This window comes from Taudactylus pleione, unplaced genomic scaffold, assembly GCF_031769625.1.
Source record: "Taudactylus pleione unplaced genomic scaffold, aTauple2 ptg000009l, whole genome shotgun sequence".
NCBI classification, from domain to species: Eukaryota; Metazoa; Chordata; class Amphibia; order Anura; family Myobatrachidae; genus Taudactylus; species Taudactylus pleione.
In genome coordinates, this window is record NW_028284412.1 from 3,772,007 (window position 1) to 3,792,975 (window position 20,969).

The window sequence follows — 20,969 nt, forward strand, 5'->3', positions numbered from 1 at the left end:
TTGGTGTCATCCTTGATTCTGAACTGTCCTTTGTTCCCCACATTCAATCTGTCTCAAAATCATGTTACATACATCTAAAAACATATACAAAATTCGACCATATCTCACTCAAGACACTGCAAAAACTCTAATCCATGCACTCATTATTTCCGGCATTGACTATTGCAATAGTCTCCTTACTGGTCTTCCCAAAAACAGGCTATCGCCATTACAATCCATTATGAATGCAGCTGCAAGGCTTATCTTCCTTGTCAAATGTTCATCGTCTGCTGCCCCGCTCTGTCAGTCCCTCCATTGGCTGCCGGTTTTCTACCGTATTCAATACAAAATACTGTTACTTACACATAAGGCCATTAACCCAATTACATCAACATACATCTCTTCACTCATCTCAAAATATCTCCCAACCCGACCTCTCCGCTCAGCACAAGATCTGCGTCTCTCATCCCCACGCATTACTTGCTCTCATTTACGGTGACAGGTCTTTCTTCAGGCTGCACCCACTCTATGGAATGCCTTACCACGCACAATAAGACTTACCTCTAGTCTTCAGTCCTTCAAGCGTTCCTTGAAAAACTCACCTCTTCAGACAAGCTTATCAGATTCCAGAACTGACCACATAAACTTCATAGCTTCCATGTCTTATTACATCCCCTCTCACAGTCAACACATAACCTCACACATTGTCTTTCTTTCACATACTCCTGACATTTGGCCGACATTCCTGTGTGACTGGATCATGCAGCCCACAAAGAAACTCTGCATTCTGGCCGGACCAAATTGCAATATATAGCACCTATCCTTGTGTATCAATGCCTATTTCCCTATAGATTGTAAGCTTGCAAGCAGGGCCCTCTATGTCTGGCTGTTATTACCCTGTATTATTCTATAAATGTTTCCAATTGTAAAGCGCAACGGAAGATGCTGCGCTATATAAGAAACTGTTAATAAATAATAAAAATAAATAACCTCAAGTTACCTTTGCGGCTCCCACCATTTACTTCAATGGTGGGATCCGGTCATTGGCGGAAGAGGCTGGCCATTGAACGGCTGGCCATTGAATGTCCTTAGAGGACAGTACTAATGTTCGGTGGTCCGGAATTTTTCCTTTTTTTTGGCAAATCCGTGGATGCCTACATGGAAAGAAGAGGATGTGATCCACGCATAGGAGGAGAGAGAGTATGGAATTTTATTTTTTTTTTATTTTTTTTACAGGTACTCGTGGATTATCTACTTGATTGGCTACAGGGATACATAGGCGAATATGTGAGATAGTGAGTGTGCATGCATGTTTTAATAAACTTTTACTTTCACAGTGTGTGTACTGTTTGTGTTTTAATATTTCTATTGCAGTGGAACTACAGGTATCAGCGGGCCCGTAATGCTCCGCATGCTGGTACTTGTGGTTCTGCAGGTACCAGTGCATCTCACTTATCCATCTAATGCATCTGTGTCTGTTTTTTATTTTTCCACACAGATGCATGCATCACGGATTGCACTGATCTATGCGTGCATCTGTGTCAGCCATGACATCGTTCATAGTGCTTACATATGGAACGATGTGTGGAAAATTGTGAAAAATATGAGATATGGTAAGAACTTACCCTTGTTATCTCTATTTCTACGAAGTCCATAGGGTTCCACAGGATACCTTGGGGTATAGGTGTGACGTCAGTCGCAGGGCACCAAAGAGTTAAGCTTTCAGCCTCCCAGGATGCACTAGGTCCCCCTTCTATACCCCGCCCCCGGGCCAAGGCACCTCAGTTAGTTACCAAGCCATAGGCCGGAGGAGGAGAAGGAAGAGAGAGAACAAAGATCTGGACACATACAAGAATCACATTCTCACCAGAGGGAGACGGAAAACCGGTGACCAGAGCAAAGCCCATCTGCAGCACAGGTGCGACAGGGCGGGAGTCCTGTGGAACCCTATGGACTTCGTAGAAATAGAGATAACAAGGGTAAGTTCTTACCATATCTCATATTTTCTACTTCAGGGTCCATAGGGTATCCACAGGATACCTTGGGGAAGTCCCAAAGCAGTATCCTTTAAGGTTGGGGACGCTCCTGTGCAGAAAGGAGAATCCGCCGCCCGAAGGAAGCATCCTGAGAGGCGAAGGTGTCAAAGTCGCCAGGACCTGTAATACCTGTAATACCTCACGAAGGTATGGACAGAAGACCACGTAGCAGCCTTGCAGATCTGAACTGCCGAGGCACCACGTCGAGCTGCCCACGAAGGACCCACAGACCTAGTGGAATGAGCCTTCAGAGAAGGAGGGACCGGTAGGCCTTCATGAAGATAAGCTTCAGAAATAGCCATACGGATCCAGGCTGCCAAAGTTTGCTTTGAAGCAGGCCAACCCTTTTTACGGAAGCCATAGAGGACAAACAAAGCGTCCGACTTCCTAAACGAAGAAGTGCGGTCAACATAAGTCCTTAAGGCCCGCACAACATCCAAAGAGGCCTCACCCACGGAAAGACCCGGTGAGTTAAAGGCCGGAACAACGATTTCCTCGTTAATATGAAACTGGGAAACAACTTTGGGAAGAAACTCGGGCCGAGTGCGGAGTACTGCCCTGTTCCTATAAAAAACCAAGAAAGGGGGTCTACAAGAAAGAGCCCCTAACTCAGAAACACGTCTGGCCGAAGCAATGGCCAGAAGGAAAACAGTCTTAGCTGTTAGCCATTTAAGATCCACTGAGCCCAGTGGTTCAAACAGCGGTCCTTGGAGAGCCCTCAGGACCACAGCCAAATCCCAAGGCGCCACAGGTGGAACAAAGGGCGGCTGAATGCGGAGAACACCCTGCATAAAGGTGCGCACATCCGGGATTGTAGCAATCCTACGGTGAAACCAGACAGATAGGGCCGAAACCTGTACCTTCAAAGAAGCAAGGCGAAGCCCATGATCTAGTCCCGCTTGCAGGAAGGCGAGAATCCGAGACAGACGAAACTCCCGCGGTGCATAACCTCTCGGTCGACACCACTGGAAGAACGTATGCCACACGCGATGGTATATCCTCGCGGAAGACGGTTTCCGAGCTCGTAACATGGTACGCACCACAGAGCTGGAAAACCCCCGGGACCTCAGCATGGCCGTCTCAACAGCCACGCCGTCAAAGACAGCCGAGTCAGGTCCGGGTGAAGGCAAGGACCCTGAGACAGAAGGTCCGGTCGTAGCGGCAACCGCAGAGGAATGTCCACGGACAGACCCTGAAGGTCTGAGAACCAGTGCCGTCTGGGCCACGCGGGAGCTATCAACAGGAGCGTCCCTCCTTCCTGTTTGAATTTCCGGATTACCCGTGGAAGAAGGGAGACCGGAGGGAACAGGTATGCGAACCGGAACGTCCACCGGACGGACAGAGCATCCACCAGAGACGCCCCTTCGTCTCTTGTGCGAGACCCGTACACCGGCAACTTGTTGTTGTGCCGGGACGCCATGAGGTCGATTTCTGGAAGACCCCACCTGTCCACCAGTAGTTGAAAAACGTCCGGGTGCAGGGACCATTCCCCCGGATGAACGTCCTGGCGACTTAGAAAGTCCGCCTCCCAATTGAGCACTCCCGGGATGAAGACCGCTGATATGGCCGGAAGATTGCGCTCCGCCCAAACCAGGATCCGAGAGACCTCTACGAGAGCCGCCCGACTGCGAGTTCCTCCTTGCCTGTTTATGTAGGCCACGGTGGTAGCGTTGTCCGACTGGACCTGCACCGGGCGACCCTGGAGAAACCGCTGTGCCTGCTGGAGAGCATTGAAGACCGCACGGAGTTCCAAGATATTTATTGGAAGCTCCGCTTCTGTCGGCGTCCACCTGCCCTGGAACAAGTGTGGACCCAAAACTGCTCCCCAGCCCCGAAGACTGGCGTCCGTTGTCAACAGGACCCAATTTGGAACCCAGAACGGACGTCCCTTGTTGAGGTGGGTCGTCTGTAACCACCACGTAAGGGACAGGCGAACCTCCTGGGTGAGCACAATCGTCTGGGACTTCAGAGACTGAGTCAGCCCGTTCCACTTGGACAGGATCAGGTGCTGCAGAGGTCTGGAGTGAAACTGGGCGTATTCCACCATGTCGAACACCGACACCATGGAGCCCAGTAACCTCATCGCCGAGTGTAGGGACACCCGGCGGCTGTGCAGACAACTGCGCACCCTTGACTGTAAAGCAGAGATCTTGTCCTCCGTCACGAAGATCCTTTGCTGTCCCGAGTCCAATAAGGCTCCAAGATGCAGAATCCTCCGAGACGGGATTAGAGTGGACTTCTGCCAGTTGATTAGCCAGCCGTGCCGTTGCAGCAGTGCAATGGTCAGGTCCAAGTGGCGTAACAGGAGCTCTGGAGATCCTGCCACCAATAACAGGTCGTCCAAATACGGCAACATGCGGACTCCCTGCAGCCGCAGAGAAGCCGCCATGACCGCCATCACCTTGGTGAAAACACGTGGTGCTGTTGCCAGGCCAAAAGGTAACGCCCGAAACTGGAAGTGGTCGCTGCGGATTGCAAACCTGAGGAACTGTTGATGGCGCCAAAGAATAGGGACATGCAGGTAAGCGTCCTGTATGTCCAATGACACCAAGTAGTCCCCAGGTTCCAGCGCCAGAATGATGGACCGTAGGGTCTCCATCCGAAACTTCGGGACCCGCAAAGACTTGTTGAGTGCTTTGAGGTTGAGAATCGGACGATATGACCCATTGGGTTTCTGTACCAAAAATAGATTTGAATAGAAACCCTGGCCCCTCTGGGAGAATGGAACCGCCACTATAACTCCAGCCTGGAGCATAGTGTGCAATACCTTCCGCAGCTCCGTAGCCTTGTTCCGGTCTGATGGGAGACCCGTGGTGAAGAAGCGAGCCGGGGGTCTGTGCCGGAAGGAGAGGGCGTATCCGTGGGAAACCACCTCCAGAACCCAAGTGTCTGTCGTAGTGGTCGACCAACACTGGGCGAACTGTAGCAGGCGGCCTCCCACCCTGGGATCCCCCAAAGGGAGGCCCGGACCGTCAGGCCGCAGGCTTGTCATCTGGCTTGGGGGCCGGACGTCTGGTACTCCATGCCTGCTTCCGGGGCTTGACCGATTTCTTAGGGCCAGCCTGTCGAGGAAACGACTGTGGTTTGGGCCTGCCCTGGGCCCTAGATGACCGAAAGGACGATGGTCCCGAACCAGAAGGAGCAGCGGCCGACGGGAGACAAGCAGATTTAGCTGCCGCCAGCGTGGCCACAATCTTATCCAGATCCGGACCGAAGAGAACTTCTCCGGTAAACGGCAACGCTTCCAGACCTTTCTTGGAATCTGCGTCCGCCTTCCAGGATCGCAGCCACAAGGTGCGACGAGCAGCTACCGCTGCTGAAGAAATTCTAGACACCAGAGTACTAATGTCTAGAGCCGCCTCGTTGATGTAGGTGGCCGAATCACGGAGATTGCCAATCAACTCCGCCTGTTCGGCCGGACAGTCGGATTCAAAAGAAGCCTCTAATGAATCCGCCCAGCGCTCCATCGCTCTGGCAACCTAGCAAATGGCCATAGCCGGCCGTGCTGCCCCCCCTGCAAGGGAATAAGCGGACTTCAGGCAGATTTCTACCTTGCGGTCCGTAGCATCCTTAAGGGAGGACATGAATGGCATCGGCAATGTGGCACTACGGACAAGACGGGTCACGTGAGAATCCACCTGTGGAGGGGATTCCCACTTAGCAAAATAATTATCCGCGAACGGATAAGCCACCGCCAGGCGTCTCTGCGGCTGGTATCTTTTGCCAGGTTGTTTCCACGCCTCCTCTAAATGGTCCACCAACTGACCCGAAAGAGGAAAGACTGTGGCATCGCCCTTCACATCTTTGAAAAAGGCATACTTAGATTTAGCCGCTGGGGGAACTTCGTCCTCAATCACCAAGGCTGTGCGGACCGCCCGAATAAGTCCAGGAATATATACTTTGGACTTAGCATCAGCGTCCTTAGTATGGAGAGGTTCCTGATCGTAAGGATCAAGAATCTCCCCATCATCAGACGTCCCTTCGTCATCCTCATAAGGAGCGGACAGAGACGCCACCGGCCTTTTATGAGGCCGCATCACAGACTCCCCTTGCAACACATCCGACAAGTGCTGTACAGAACTCGTCAGGGAGTTAACCCACGCTGGCTCCTGAGAACCCGGGAGCGGGGAAATAGGGAGACTGTGGGGTACCACCAATTGTCGTGGGAACCCCTGCATGGGTGACGACACCACAGACTGCTGGGACAAACCCATCGGAGTAAACGCGGGCTGCGGAGCTAACTGGCCCACTAAAGCTGTTAACGCCTGAGCGAAACAAGCCCAGGGCGGCTCCTGTACCGGTGCTGTAACCGTAATAGGCCGCGCCATGGACAAACACTGCCGGCAAAGGCCCTCCGCGCTACCCTCCCCCTCCGCTAACGGTACTTTGCACGTGGTACACTGTAGCCGGAGGGGAAAATCACTTTCAGACATGATGGCACCACGTATGTGACCTCTCTCACCAATTAAGTATTAAAGCGAGAGACCACCCTGCAGCACCGCACCGCAAGGGCTTTAGCAGAAGAACAGGGACAGTAATAAAGCTGACAGTTTAGAGAAGAAAAGTTACAGGCAGCAGCGCTAGCACAGTCACATACAATGCAGAAAAATAACAATTCCTGCACTAACAGCGCTGATCACTCAACTACAGACACAGGGCCTGGTAGGACACAGCGCTGCATACACAGACCTGACCACAGCGGAGGAGAGGTATGCGGGGGGACCCAGACCACGATGCTTCCGTCCAGCGCTTCCAGCAGCGTTCACCATGCGTTCTGGAGAAGATGGCCGCCGAGGAGCAGAGAGGAGGCTGGCCTGGGGGAGGAGCGCTGCCACAGGACCAGTCGGCAGCATGCAGAGAGGGCTGTGTGCAGCGGGGGAGGCGCCGGCTGTGAGACAGGGAAGGCGCGCTCCCCTGGCATGCATTTAACCCCTGGGACGCCGCAGCGCTACCGCTCTGCTGCGGTCCGCTGTCCCAGGGGGTAGTGGAAGCGCAGGTTGGTCGCCTGGCTCCACGCTGCAGCCAGTCCCCAGGGAGCCCCCTGCCTGGGGACTTAGGACCATGTGATCAGCGGGGACCCACCGCGGGACCCCGCTGCTTACCTCTGTCCCCCTTGAATCCGGCCATGGTCCGGAGCATCTGGGGTCACCGCTAGCTGTGACCCCAGACGCCCACCAGCATCCCCGGATCAGTACCGGCGTTCTGGTACCGGCGGGGTGTAGGGAAGACAGCATGGACGTCAGGACTGACTGTCCATGCTGTTCATCCAGATGTGCAGCCACAGCTGCATGAAGAATAAGCTTCAGGGGCTCTTCTAGCCCCCACTCCAACAGGTGCACCCGACTCCGGCCGGGCACCAAACTAAACTGAGGTGCCTTGGCCCGGGGGCGGGGTATAGGAGGGGGACCTAGTGCATCCTGGGAGGCTGAAAGCTTAACTCTTTGGTGCCCTGCGACTGACGTCACACCTATACCCCAAGGTATCCTGTGGATACCCTATGGACCCTGAAGTAGAAACACAGGTCAGTGAACTTTCTGCATGAAGAGATAGATCACTGACCACGATCAACGACCAGCGGGAGCGCGCATTGCAATCGTTCCTACACACGGCACATATTTAAACAGTATGTCGTTCCAATCAGTCAAAAAACAGCAATATCATTTTAAAAAAATCGTGAGTGGGGGCCTTTACTGAGCAATCTGTAAAGTAGAAATTTTTTTCAAAGTTACATGTAACATGTTGTATAACCAAAATTCTACATTTTCTTTTAAAATGAGAATAAAAAAAAAAATGCGGACTGTAAAATACTGTTCTGAGGGCTCCAGTCTCATTTGAAATGTATTTAAATAACATTTTCTGGACATAGGAAAACAATAAATCCTCCCCCACAACACCAGAAATGTTTCTTTCATCCGATCTGGGGGACACTGCCATATCTTCACTACTTATAAGCTCTTGAAGCCTTTACAGGGTTAATGTTTTGGTAGTTCATTTATATAAGCCAATGTAGATACTTAGGGCCAAATGTAATACGGTGAGAGTTTAGAAAATGTGAGAGTTTAGCAGTAAACTCTCACACTAATACATTGATCGAGTTGTATTTTCAATACAGGAAACAACTGGATGAGAGTTTAAATCTTGAGAGATTTTTTGAGCCTCTAATACCTGCAAGTCTGTGACTTTGTTACATTGGCGGTGTTTAAAATGTGACAGTTTTCTCTCACATTTTTTAAACTCTCACCCTATTACATTTGGACCTTAAAGTCCACTTAGATATCAGTTTCCTGCATTTGACCTATGAAGGCACACAACTTAGAAAGATGGATCACAATAATATTAGACTAAGGCTGGGTACATACTTAGTAACCCACCAATGCGACGCCCCATGGTGCAGATGAACGATATAATCGGGCGGTCGGTATACACAGCAGGATCTGGTGAACGACCACCTGATATATATCGGTCACCTGCACCATTGACATTGCCGGCATCGACAGCTGGGTTGCTACATTGACCGTGAATGCAGGCCTATGGAGCGCCCCCGACGAACTACCTCAGAGAGCACGCATAGTTGGTACACACTAGACGATGTGCCAGATAAGTCGGCCCGACCCGTGGGATCGGACGACATATCTTCTAGTGGGTACCCGGCATAACTGAAGAACTTATCACCAGCCGTGCGGAACACCAGTCAACTTGTAACCCAATCTGGCCTATCCCAAAGTCCAGGAGGTAGTGGATCACACTATTAGTCTAATAGAATCATGGTTACATTCATTTTTCAACTTATACTACTCTACTAGTTTAATAAAGAAGCAGAGCAAGGTTTTGCACAACAATGATGCAGGCCTAGATTACCTGTTTTAGTTTGAGGAAGAAGTTTTCTGTTGAACTCCTTTTGCTAAAAGGCCAGTAGAGACGTTCACTGGCAGAGCAGACCCGCACCTTGGTCTCTAAGAGGAATCGCACCGGCTCCTGCACCTCTGTAATCACCAAATCTACTGCTGTGGTCATATAGAGAACCTTGTCTATGGAGACAGATCATGTCAACATAAAAAGTATGATCAATAAAAGGGAAGGAGCCAATACTGGGAAGTACAGAAAAGAGGAGCTGTTGCTAATGTTTTATTTACAATTATGTTTTAACACTTTTTATTAAACGGTAATTACCTTTTGGAGTTTCTTCATTAACAGCCTGGAAATGCGGAGACTTTGTGTTCCAGCTTCCAGTAATGATATAAGATTTCCCATCTGAGCTCTTACCCATAGACTCCTGCAGAAAACAAAATGTTAGGGCAGCAAGTTATTCAGCAAATAAAATATATATCCTTATGTGGGTTTTGCACATAACATTAATGGGTTACTAATGCCATTGCATCCAACTGGGCAGAAAGCTGAAACATTCAAAACAGCAAATATCAACCCGGTATATGTACTAACTGCCAATAATGCATAAGTTGTGCCAGGGGCCTATCAATCATTTACTCCCAGACATGACACTTGCAGACAGAGGAAACCAGGGAGGTTTGCAGGAAAGCCCTGAGTACAGAGACTTGTGTTCAGTAGTTTTCCTGGATAAACAGCAGTAATGATAGTGGCGGAGGTGATGAATTATCAGTGATGACACGATCATCTATGGGACTTATTTCATCGAGCAAATGTTGAGAGTTTCAGGTTTTTTTATTTCTTTCTTTTTTTTTTTAAATAATTTACACAAAGCGAGATTGATGTTATACACAGAAAGTACAAAAAGAAAGTTGAGGCCTTTTTTTCTGAAAAGTTTAATTATTATTATTACCAGTTATTTATATAGCGCACACATATTCCGCAGCGCTTTACAGAGAATTTAATGAGTCTTACCAGTTCCAACAGATGCATGTCGCTGTTCTGTACATCTCTACCGGGACTCAGGAGAAGCCCAAAACACCTGCAACAGGCAGATGTAAGAATCAGAAAAAAAAAGCTGTATACATTATGCAGTGCTGTACTGACAGTATCTCAGCCACCTGCCCCAGTGACAACCCCACTCGCCATCCGGGTGGAGTCAGTAATGAGCACACAAGCATAACGTCAGTGGCTCAGAATACTGTAGTTAAACAGTCTAGCAGTAAAAAACAACACCTCTCAACCAAGTCATCACAAATGATAAATAAAGCCTGTTTTGAAATGCAGAAATATGGACTCTTTCTACACAGTGAAAAAAAAAAAAGAAACATCACATGAATAGCAAATAGCATAAATACAATTGATCCTTGAACTACACATAGCATGGTAGTCTCAATTGTAGCCTACCCAATGCTAGCATGCTTAATATATGTAGAAATTGTTTTGTAAATAATACAGATAAGCACTATTGGCATTATTAGCTCTCACATTCTGCAGCTCTGTACACTCGGTACGTGAAATGGAAACTAGTGCCGTAAAAATAACAAACATTAAAGAATACCCAAGATAAGAGGAACAGGTAAAATGGATTAAAACTTTGTCAGGAACATAACGAAAACCTGTTGCCATGATAGCCAGGGTCGGGGTTCAGGTGTCAGACATGGAGCGCTCAACAGGCACAGGGTTGGCGAGCTGGGGGTTCAGGCACAGTGGGGTCGGCTCTGGGTGGGGCAATGGCAGAGGCCGGCGGGAGGAGAGTGGCAGCAGTGACAGTGTTGCTGCAGACTGTAGTGTCCCCCATGGGGAAAAAGCACACTCACCGCCAGGGTAATACAGGACACGCGCATGAGTACTATATTGGTTCATATTGTGGGGCTTGAAAAAGTCCCAGGCTAGGGACAAAGCGCATTGCTGCTCGCTTAATAGTACGGAGGTAAACTGTGTCCCCTTCTGTTAATCGGATGACTACTCCATTATTATCAGAGAAACACTGTTCGTGGATACCTGCAGCGGCGGCTACATCGCGGATGCTAGAGCTTTTACCACCCAGAGACGTCTAAGGGCCACTAACGCCCTGAAATCCCCTGCGGCGAATCATAAGGTGCGTACACACTGGGCGATAAAGTGGACGACTGAATGATAACGTTCAGTCGTTCACTATATCGTCTATTTTTTTTACACCAAAACAATGAACGATAACAACGATGCGCGTTCCCGCGGGTCATTCGTCATTGTCGTTCATCCGGCAAACATGCAGGTCAACCTGACGATATTCGTCAGGTTGCTGCATGTTGGGGAATGGGTGAGAGCCGGGCGCTGAACGATATCGTTAATTATATCGTTCAGCGAGTGTTTCTCAATGTCATGAAAGACAATGAGCACACCCTGCCGGGGGATACACTAGACGATATCGCTCATGGAGCGTATCATCTAGTGTGTACACACCTATACAGACGTGCTTTTTTGAAACCCTCAGCGGGTCCCCAAGCCTGAATAAGCCGCACACAGAGGGCCTGATTCAGACCCGCTCGCGAGCGCAGGACGCTCGCAAGCGGGTCGATGGTGCCCTACTGCACGAGACCCGGTTAGCGACGGGGTAGCCGTCGCTCCGGGTCTCGCACCAAAGGGGGCGTGCTGTCGATATTGATTGACAGCATGCCCCCTTTGGTGGGCGTGGCAGGGGCGTGGCTGCCAGACGGAGGCGTTCCCATGGGAACGCCTACCGTCTGAAGCCGGCCCCACTGACATCAGTAGTGATGTCAGTGGGAGTGATTTTGGCTCTGATAGAGCCAAAATCACTCCAGGGCTTGCGGCAGCGAGACCCTACCGCAGGATCTCCGTCGCAAGCCCGATGGTCGCGATGGCCTTGACCATCGCGACCATCATCATGGACGCTCGCTATAGCTGTGGGTGGTCACCCACAGCTATGCGAGCGTCCAAGAGGCCGCTCCATTTTCAGGTAGGAGGGCCCTGATTCAGAGCGAGCGCTCTGGTCAGAGCATCCGGCTCTGAATCGGGACCAGAGTGAGGGAGAGTGCTGCTAAGATTATGACAGCTGAAGATAGTGCTGCACTCAGTCCGGGCAGCATTACCCACATTTCCTAAGGCGCTGACTTCAATCTCGGGAGCAAGGTCACCATATAACAACAGGAGCAGGTAAAAAACATCTTTGTATGGAACTGCTGCCTGATTTTATTAAGAAACAGGGCTAATTTCCATTTATACCTGCACACAAGTATCAGCTTTTTGATTCAGACATAGTTCTTCAGAAAGTTCTAAAGGATATAATCATCTACATAAGCTTAGGAATTTTTATGCAATTATATTATATTTTAAAATTGCAGTGAATATTGTTGTTCTTTTTAATAAGTTTTTTTTTTTTATTACTGCTGTATAATATATATATTTTATCTCGCCAGGGGACGTGGCACTCGAGAACATCAACACAATCTTTAATAGTACTCCATACAGGTAACAACGTTTCAGCGCATCTACAACTGGCACTGTCTTCAGGTGAAGATTGTGTTCATGATCTCGAGTGCCGCGTCCCCATGCGATATACATTTTACTGCTACGAGGGCACCAGGACCAGTTACCTGGATACTGGGAGAGCCGTCTCTATTGGAGTATAATATAAATATTTGTGATTTTATCGGAAATTAGATATTAATTTTATTATTACTGTTTCTTATAATAGCACAGTTTTATTTCTTCTTTTTTAATGCTTCATATTGCGGGGAGAGCCTGGGCGCCAACAAAAATGATTGCAAGAGCAAGACGCATCATATTCCCCCGGGGTAATGTCACAGGATCTGCAGGCCTCTCCACTATCCGACAAACACTGAACAAGTATAGTGTGAATGGTAGAATAACCAACAGCAAACCACTACTCTCCAAGAACAACATTACTGCCAGTGTACTAATGGAAGAATTCTCTGTAGAGTCGTCGTCTAAAATAGACCTTTTTGTTTAATGGAACCAGGACAGCTTGCCATCAGTAACAGTTGTTGAAGCAGGAGAAGTGCTGCATTTTGGAAAAGCAAAGTCAAAGTTCAGATCTTGATACAATCGAAAACTAGCCATGTTGAAGCAGTTTTGTACCGAGGAATGGGCCAAAATTCCTCCAAGTCAATGCGCACGGCTGATCACTTAAAAAGGTTTACAGTATTTGTTTAAGTCACTGTTGGTCAACGAGGTCACATCAGTAACTAACACCAAATGGTTCACATACTTTTCTGACATGTAAAGTTTGATCAATTTGAGTGCGATATAATTTATTGCATTTTCTTTATTTTTATGGTTCAGTTGACCTGCACATAGTGAAGGTCCATTAATCCATGAAATTCTAAAGGGTTCACAAACTTTCTAGCACCACTTTATAAAACATGTTGCCTTCAAACAAATCTTGTGCACTCAGAATGTGTACACTGTAAATCGATCATTACAGCACCGTCATTTTTTAGATGGTCATGGTCAGACTCTACAAAAAGGTCACCATTCTGGCTCGCTAAGCATAGCATAAATGCAATAACATTACACGCCATAATCAAAAACATCCTCTCTCATTTTGTGTACATTGCTTTCTACTTCCTGACCGTTAAGCTGGTGCTGTACTTAGCATTGTTGGTATACTGATCAAATGACTATTAGCTGAATGGATCCCAGAAATATAAAAGCACCGGGGCAAATACAGAATGTTAAAAGTTATTATTCCCCAGTTATTCTTGACACAGTAAGTGATAAACTTTAGAGAATGTTCTCCCTTCAAAATGCAGACAAAGGGGCTTGAACAAAACTTTATAAAAAGCCTTCACACCAGGAATGGATTTACTTCACAGTACAATCCATTACAAAGTGCGCCATCACATTTTCAATGAGACGTGGCTTTGACTTTAAATGGAAACAACAATCAATGCTAAATCAGACACCGTTATCATCAATTCTTTGTTGCTGCTTTAAATCCATCAGTCAAAGCTACTGATATTCGACAGCTTTGACAAACGCTGAAAAGTAAATCTAGCCCTTAATAGGTGATGACAGAATGGTGAGGACAGGTGGAAAATTCCCATAAGGACAGATTATTTCTATATCCAGCCAGATCACTTGCTAGGCAGCCCAAGCTCCTACATGCCTACAACTGAGGGAACACAGAAGCCTGAATTACCCTAACCCATTTACATGGGGGGGGGGTTATTTTTACTGCAGAGCTCGGATTATACTTTTCACATGGTCCAATATTTTTTCTTCTTGTTCACCCCATGGCTGTTTATATGCTTACCAAAGTGTGTATAGCAAGAGTGTGGATGGCAACATATGGCCCAGACTTATGCTGGGTACACACTGACAGATACATTGGCCGATAAATTGATCGGCCAATATATCTGCTGCCCGTCGGCCAGTGTATACGCGCGATATGTCGGTGAACGTAGTCATTCGCCGACATATCGCATTGGCTGTGCAGCACAGGCGATAGACAGATATGTCTTCAGACATATCTGTCCATCAGCATGTGTGTACGGGCGGTCTCCAGACCGCCCGTACACACAGCGGCAGCCGCGAGGAGGGGGGCAGGCCTCGCCCACTGGCCGCCAAGTCCCACCCCCGGGACCAGAGGGCACAAGCAGATGATGGCCGTTCAGCGAGTATGAAGGACCATCATCTGCAGATATATCTGTCAAGTGTGTACCCACCTTTAGGGTCTTGGCTTTCATTCGTTAAAGCGTTTGCTGCACATGAGAAATATGTGTATATGGCTAGGAAAAGAGAAATAGTACCTTGATGTCTGGGCAAGGTGGCTAACCGTACTATTGTCAGGGGGGAGGGGTCTCTGATCCTAATTTGTATACTACTGGTGGAGTAGGATAGATTTGTCTATGCATTTGTAATGCACTACTGTGCATCATCTTTCCAGCTATCTGTTCCCATATCATATTTTACTTGTAAGCCATAATTTCTGTATTCCAATATGACTATGACACATTGATTGCGTTATTGTAAAGATATTCATAATTTGATGTTTGTGTAGCTAGGAAAGAGACCACCGGTGTATACTTATTTCCTTTTTTATTGCATACCAATTTCATTGTTAACAAGTACATTATGTTCTATTTTCTGTATCGATTTATTTTTGTATGTTTAAAAATTCAATAAAATAAATAAATAAAAATAAAACAGACAACCAAATAATCACTGTCCTGCTTACGTTGCTAACTGACATCAAAAGGACTGCAATGAGCAATACTACGATACAGTGTCTCTAGCAACATGCACAGAGGCATGCCTTCACTTCTATTCATGTTTTTATGTTCAGTTTTATCGTGTAATGTTGTTCATAGCACTGGGTTCAATTCCCACCAAGGTCCTATATGTGTGGAGTTTGTGTGTTCTCTCTTTTTGCTTACGTTTCTTCCGTGTCCTCCTCCGACAAAGTCCAAAAAAGACATGCTGGTAGACTAATGGACTTGCGGCAAAAAATGGTCCCGAATGTGTTGTGTGATAGGTACTTGGAGGACCGGACACCAACAGCAAAGCTTTTTTGAATCCCAGGATGCTCCGGTCCTTCCCACTATACCCTGCCCACAGTCTGAAGGCAACTCAGTTTTGTAAACAAGCCCAAGGCAGGAGCAGGATAGGAGAGAAGGAAGAATGGTACACTGAAGAATCACAATCTCACTCAGAGAAGGAAAAAAAGTGACCAAGAGACGAAACCCATAGAAGGCAGGTGCATCAGGGCGGGTGCCCTGTGTACCCTATGGACTACGAAGAAAGAGTTAACAAGGGTAAGTTGTACCATAACTCTCCTTTTCTTATTCAGGTTCCATAGGGCTCCACAGGGAGACAATGGGGATGTCCCAAAGCAGTTGTTCAAGGGCTGAGCTGAGAGGAGAACCCAGCGCCTGAAGGAAGCATCCTGAGAGGCAAATGTATCACAGGTATGGAACCTAAGAAATGTGTGGACAGAAGACCACGTGGCCGCCTTGTATAGTTGCTCGGCAAACGTGCCACGGCGGGATGCCCACAAGGGACCCACAAAGAGAGCAGAATAAGCAGATACTGTAGTCGACACAGGAATGCCAGTCTGCATGTAAGCCTGTGAGATAGTCATGCGAAGCCATCTGGCCAGAGTGTGTGTTAGCTGGCCATCCCTTCTTATGGAATCCATATAGGACAAAGAGGGAGTCCAATATCCTGATGGAAGTAGTACAGTTCATATAGTTCTTCAGAGCACAGACCACATCCAAAGAGGCCTCACCTGCTCCCCAAGCACAGTCCCAACTACTGTCTGCACTCACCCCCCTTCTTACCCCCAGCACTACCCCAACTTCTCCCTGCCTCTAACCCCAGCTTTACCCCAACTGCTGTTTGCCTTTAACCCCTCTACCCCAAATGCTATCTAACCCCAGCACTGCCCAAGCTGCTACCTGACCCCAACACTGTCCCAACTGCTGCCTGCCCTCATCCCCTATAATACGTGATGGGACCCAGAAACCGTGGCGCAGTACCTTAAGTTTTTAAAGTGAGGGTCCCTGGGACTCTCATTCTTTTTTGCTCAGCGCGATCACTGCTTTATCCGGCTCTGTTTATTAAAGCATGAAGGTAAAATGCAATGCTCAAACTTTCTCTGAAATTCCATAGCAGCTTTGTTAAAAAAAAAAAAAAAAGTTAAGGGACATTGAGCAAGTCCTTCCCCTTCATCACAGACAGCTGAAGCAATCTCTAAAGAGTCTTGTCCCGATACATAAAAATGTAAATGCAAAACACAGTATTGGCCAAGCCATTGTATATAAATCTACCACACAGAGCAAATATCAAGATAGACAAGTTTCTCGCTCATAATAGATATTTCAGGAATTATGATCTGCTCAGGAACAGAAAGTCTTTCATACATAATCATGTCAAGCAGGGGATTTAGAACTCTTTAAATAACAAGGGATCTCTAGATTCAAACAAATTCATTGTAGTTATGTTAGACAGGATTCACTTTTGCTTATAAGTCAGGATAGGTCCCAACACTGAATATTTGTTGCTAAGAGCTTTATATGGGGTTTCAAAAATATAAATAAAAAATCATCTGCTACGAGTTCAGCAAGAAATCAGGTGTCAGCTGACTCCCTTACATCTCACAGTCTAATTTTACATCTTGAAGGATAAGAAAAGGTGAAGATAGATTTGCACATCAAGTGCCCGATTCATTCCCGATCGCAACTGCGATTACGCACGCAATCAGCCAATTGTTGCGTTCTGCGCATGCATCGCAGTGCGGGAACCAGCCACTGTGATCGGGATTGCGGGATTGCCGACCCATCGCAAAGTGATTGACAGGAAATGCCGTTTGTGGGTGGTGGAAGGGGGGGGGGTTGGCGAAGCGCAGGTGTGCCAGGGCGTTTGAACGCATAAACTAGGCACTGCGATGCCGTACGCAGCCTGAACACTCATAGCGTGCGATGAAGATTAGCAATTCCTGAGTAAAGCCAGAGCTTGTGCAAGTGTGCGTGAGACTGCGATGGTACTCTATAGTACCGATAGTTTTGCAGTCTTGCTAAACATTACAGATGTGTGTAGAGTAAAGTGGGTGTCCTTATGTAGTCCTGCGACGGCATAGCGATAGAAATGGATTAGCATACTACCCCAGTGCGTAATCGCTATTGCAGTTGCGATTCGTAATGAATCAGGGACAAAGTCTGTTATATTTACACAATACTACATGTTTCAGACTACGACTCTCCTATTAGGGGATACAGAAGTGTCTATGTGCCAAATTATCAAAAAAGCCAAACAGATTTCTGAGTCTCTATTACATGTGCATAAATGACTCACTGTGTCCTAATGAAGATATAACCTGAGCATTAAAACCAAGAAAACATTTTCTCTGTAACCAACATGCCACTTAAAGCATGTTCTTGATGGTAAAATTACCTCTCAATAGTAAGTTCTTTGTTTGATGTCTGCTGGACACAAATGACAATCTTCTTGTCCACACCCTGGCGTAACCTAAAACACTGCTTGTCCTTATCCTTAGAAACAGCACTACAAATAAAAAGATATAAAAAAATAAGAATAAAAGCAATGAATACTGTAGAAGACCATTTGGATTGATATTACTATATACAGAGGATATAAAACTATGAACAAAACAGAAGGTTATACAGCAGAAAGAGTAAAAAAAAAAAAATAAAAAAAAAAAGTAAACCATTTCAAAGACCGTCCACGTGAACAGTGGAGTCATTTTAAAAAGGATCAAAAGAGCAATGACAGTTAAAAGGACAATTCCCAACCCGTAGTAGTTTACCCACTTAAAATGTACTAATAAAAGTGCTGTTATTGTGGACAAATAGTGGAAGCAACAATAATAACTGCAACTCTAACCTGGGCAGTCACTGTCATTATGATTACAATCATAACATGGAGCCCTACGTGTGTTAAAAGCGCAACAAAAACCCTGTTTATTACAATAAGGGTACAACCGTGCCAAAACTAAAGGTTGCCATAGTTCGTTGCGCTGGATAGGGACGCACACACAATTGTAACACTTTGCGGAAGTATCCAAGTACTTAGCAAGCACCCACCTGAAATAGCCCTTCCCGTCATCCTCCTTTATTTCCAGTGACACAGAAAAAGTGAAAATGTCACTGTCAGGGGTTTGTGGCGGGATGGAAGCAGAGAGAGGTGTCCGTTTCAACGATCGTCGGAAAGCGGTTGCAAAACTGTACAATATCCGACTCACCTAATGAAGAGATACAGACCAGAAGGATAATGGTCAGCCTCTTATCATACGGTTTACACCAAGAATTTGCATGCAGGGAAAAAACAGTAATTAAAAACAAACAAGTGTGAGAAATATAAGAAAAAAAAAAAAAGCGTGGGAAAAAAAAAAAAAACACGCATGCAAATAATACACAGTTGGAAAAGACATGCAGGTCACAGAATAAGTGCTGTGTCTTACAATATAATTTACACTTTGCTGGATTAAAATGAGATACTTAACCTACTTTCTCATCAGTATTTTTACTGCTTAAAAGACAAAAAGAGTTTTTGAGTGATTGGATACGTAAATCAACTATGGTATCCGAATAGGAGAGAGACAACAAAAAGTTTGACAGTCTATAGGTCGACGCCAAATGGTCAACAGGTGCAAAGGTCGACAATTTTTTTCTTTTTCAACATTTTTAAGGTGAAGGTTAGGCACTTGAGGGAGGGTTAGGGTGCTGGAGGGGACTGTTAGGATTAGGCACTAGGGTGAGGGTTACATTACCCAAAAAACAGCGTGCTGACCTATTGACGGTCAACATTTTTATTATTGATTTCCGTCAACTATGCAGAGCCATGTGATCTAGTAGTTTAAAAATGCAGAAGGAAAAAAAAAATTTGCATAACGAGTGAATTTAAAATCTGCCTCAGCACAGTGAGTGCTATCCCATTTTCTCTATAAAAAGACAGTATGTACATAAGATTTACACTGCACTCGCTCAGAGAATTGAAACCGAAGGTTGTTCAGCCCTCTAACATGCACTCAAAATTGGGTAGTGCAACGGTATTAAGTCAATGAGAGGGTTGGAAGAGGGGGGGGGACAAGGATCAGCATCGAGATATATATCTATGTGTCCACTCTAGCTGCGGCGGCAGGCAGGGCGCCAGAGAAGGTACTTCCGCGCGCATCTAAGGGGGCGTGGCCATTGAAAAGGGGTCGTGTTTATTAGACGCATCACCTTTTCGTCACTCTTGGGGGCGTGCCCGGCATTAAAAAAAAAAAATTATATATATATATATATATATATATATATATATATATATATATATATATATATATTTATTACACACACACATATATACACACACATACATACAAAGTATAGTGGTAGGACCCCTATACTGCCCATAGGCTGGATTTGTTGAGGGCTTTATCGAGTGTTCGAGTGGTTCCTTTAGGGAACCCTTTATAAAGAAAAGTAGTGCTAAACCCCTCTAACAGAGCCCTAATGAGGTCCCGCATTACTGCTTTTACCTGTGTGTCCCCTGCTCTCAGGTGATTAACAATCTCAGGGGGTCCTGCTGTCTGTTGGTGACTAAGGGCTGTTGGGGTCAGACCGCAGTGTGCCAGCCGTCTGATGCATGGGGACGCAAAGTTACAGCACCGCACGGGGACCTGTCAGCAGCAGATCACCTGAACCAGGGATTGACGTCACCAGCAACTACAATACTGTGCGCAGCAGTTCTTTGGCCTACACAGGAGTGCAGCCAGGCACATCCACCCATAGGAGAAGCCCATACAGAGAAACTACACAGGACACCAACATTATTAACGTGTTGCACCTATATCACTTTTATTCCTTTCCTTTACCAGGTGTTCTCATATACAGATGTGTCCTCATACACCTAACTGCAATAGGAGCGAGCCACCAGGTACCGTGTGACTGCTTGCACATAGAGTTGGACGAAAATGCATCTTAGATGCAATTTGATGTGACTAAGAATCACCAGGAGACAGCGCCGATTCTGTAAATGAAGCAACGGAACTTGGTGTGGAAAATAAGCCGCTGCATTGTGGCACTAAGTATACAGATGCAGGGGGAGATTTAATTAGCCGCTGTAATACACTGCAGGCTAATTGATCGCCGTACTTCACGGGCATTTTTTTTCAGATCTCATGAGAAATTCCTGATAATTGTGCTGTTATCCAGTGATAACAGCTAGTTAATACACAAATCTGTGACCTTTTCATGGATTCTGTATTTTAAGACAAGATAACCAGTGTTAACGCCCATTTACACTCATTTAACGGGCGTTAACACATATCTGGGGGAAAAAAGGAGCCAAATTGAATAGCCCTGGGCGATAAAGCCCGAAACTAAATCCCTTTTTCACCCCCAATAATTGAATTATTATTATTAATCAGTGCAGTCTCCTGGAGCATTATAGTTTCATTGCATTGCGACTAAGAAGCATTTCCGGCCTAAAAAGACACTTGGCACAAACAGTCCCACAGGGCCCAAGACTTCGGCAACAGTGTAGGAGGACACATTTGTCTACACATACATCAACAGGGCCCCACGTACCGATAGCACCAACTCC

The 20,969-nt window shown here is 46.6% G+C and overlaps 1 protein-coding gene across 2 annotated transcripts in view; it reads right to left on the minus strand.

Moving 5' to 3' along the window:
- The window catches only part of RABGAP1 (RAB GTPase activating protein 1), a 193,959-nt gene that overhangs the window by 151,590 nt on the left and 21,400 nt on the right, over positions 1-20,969 (minus strand). For both annotated transcript variants that reach the window (XM_088466930.1, XM_088466924.1), the window contains 5 exons: positions 18,467-18,624; positions 17,817-17,927; positions 9,876-9,942; positions 9,186-9,288; positions 8,874-9,043 (listed from right to left, as the gene is read on the minus strand). In XM_088466930.1, coding sequence (XP_088323056.1) covers positions 8,874-9,043; positions 9,186-9,288; positions 9,876-9,942; positions 17,817-17,927; positions 18,467-18,624 — 609 coding nt within the window. The remainder of the gene's footprint in view (positions 1-8,873; positions 9,044-9,185; positions 9,289-9,875; positions 9,943-17,816; positions 17,928-18,466; positions 18,625-20,969) is intronic.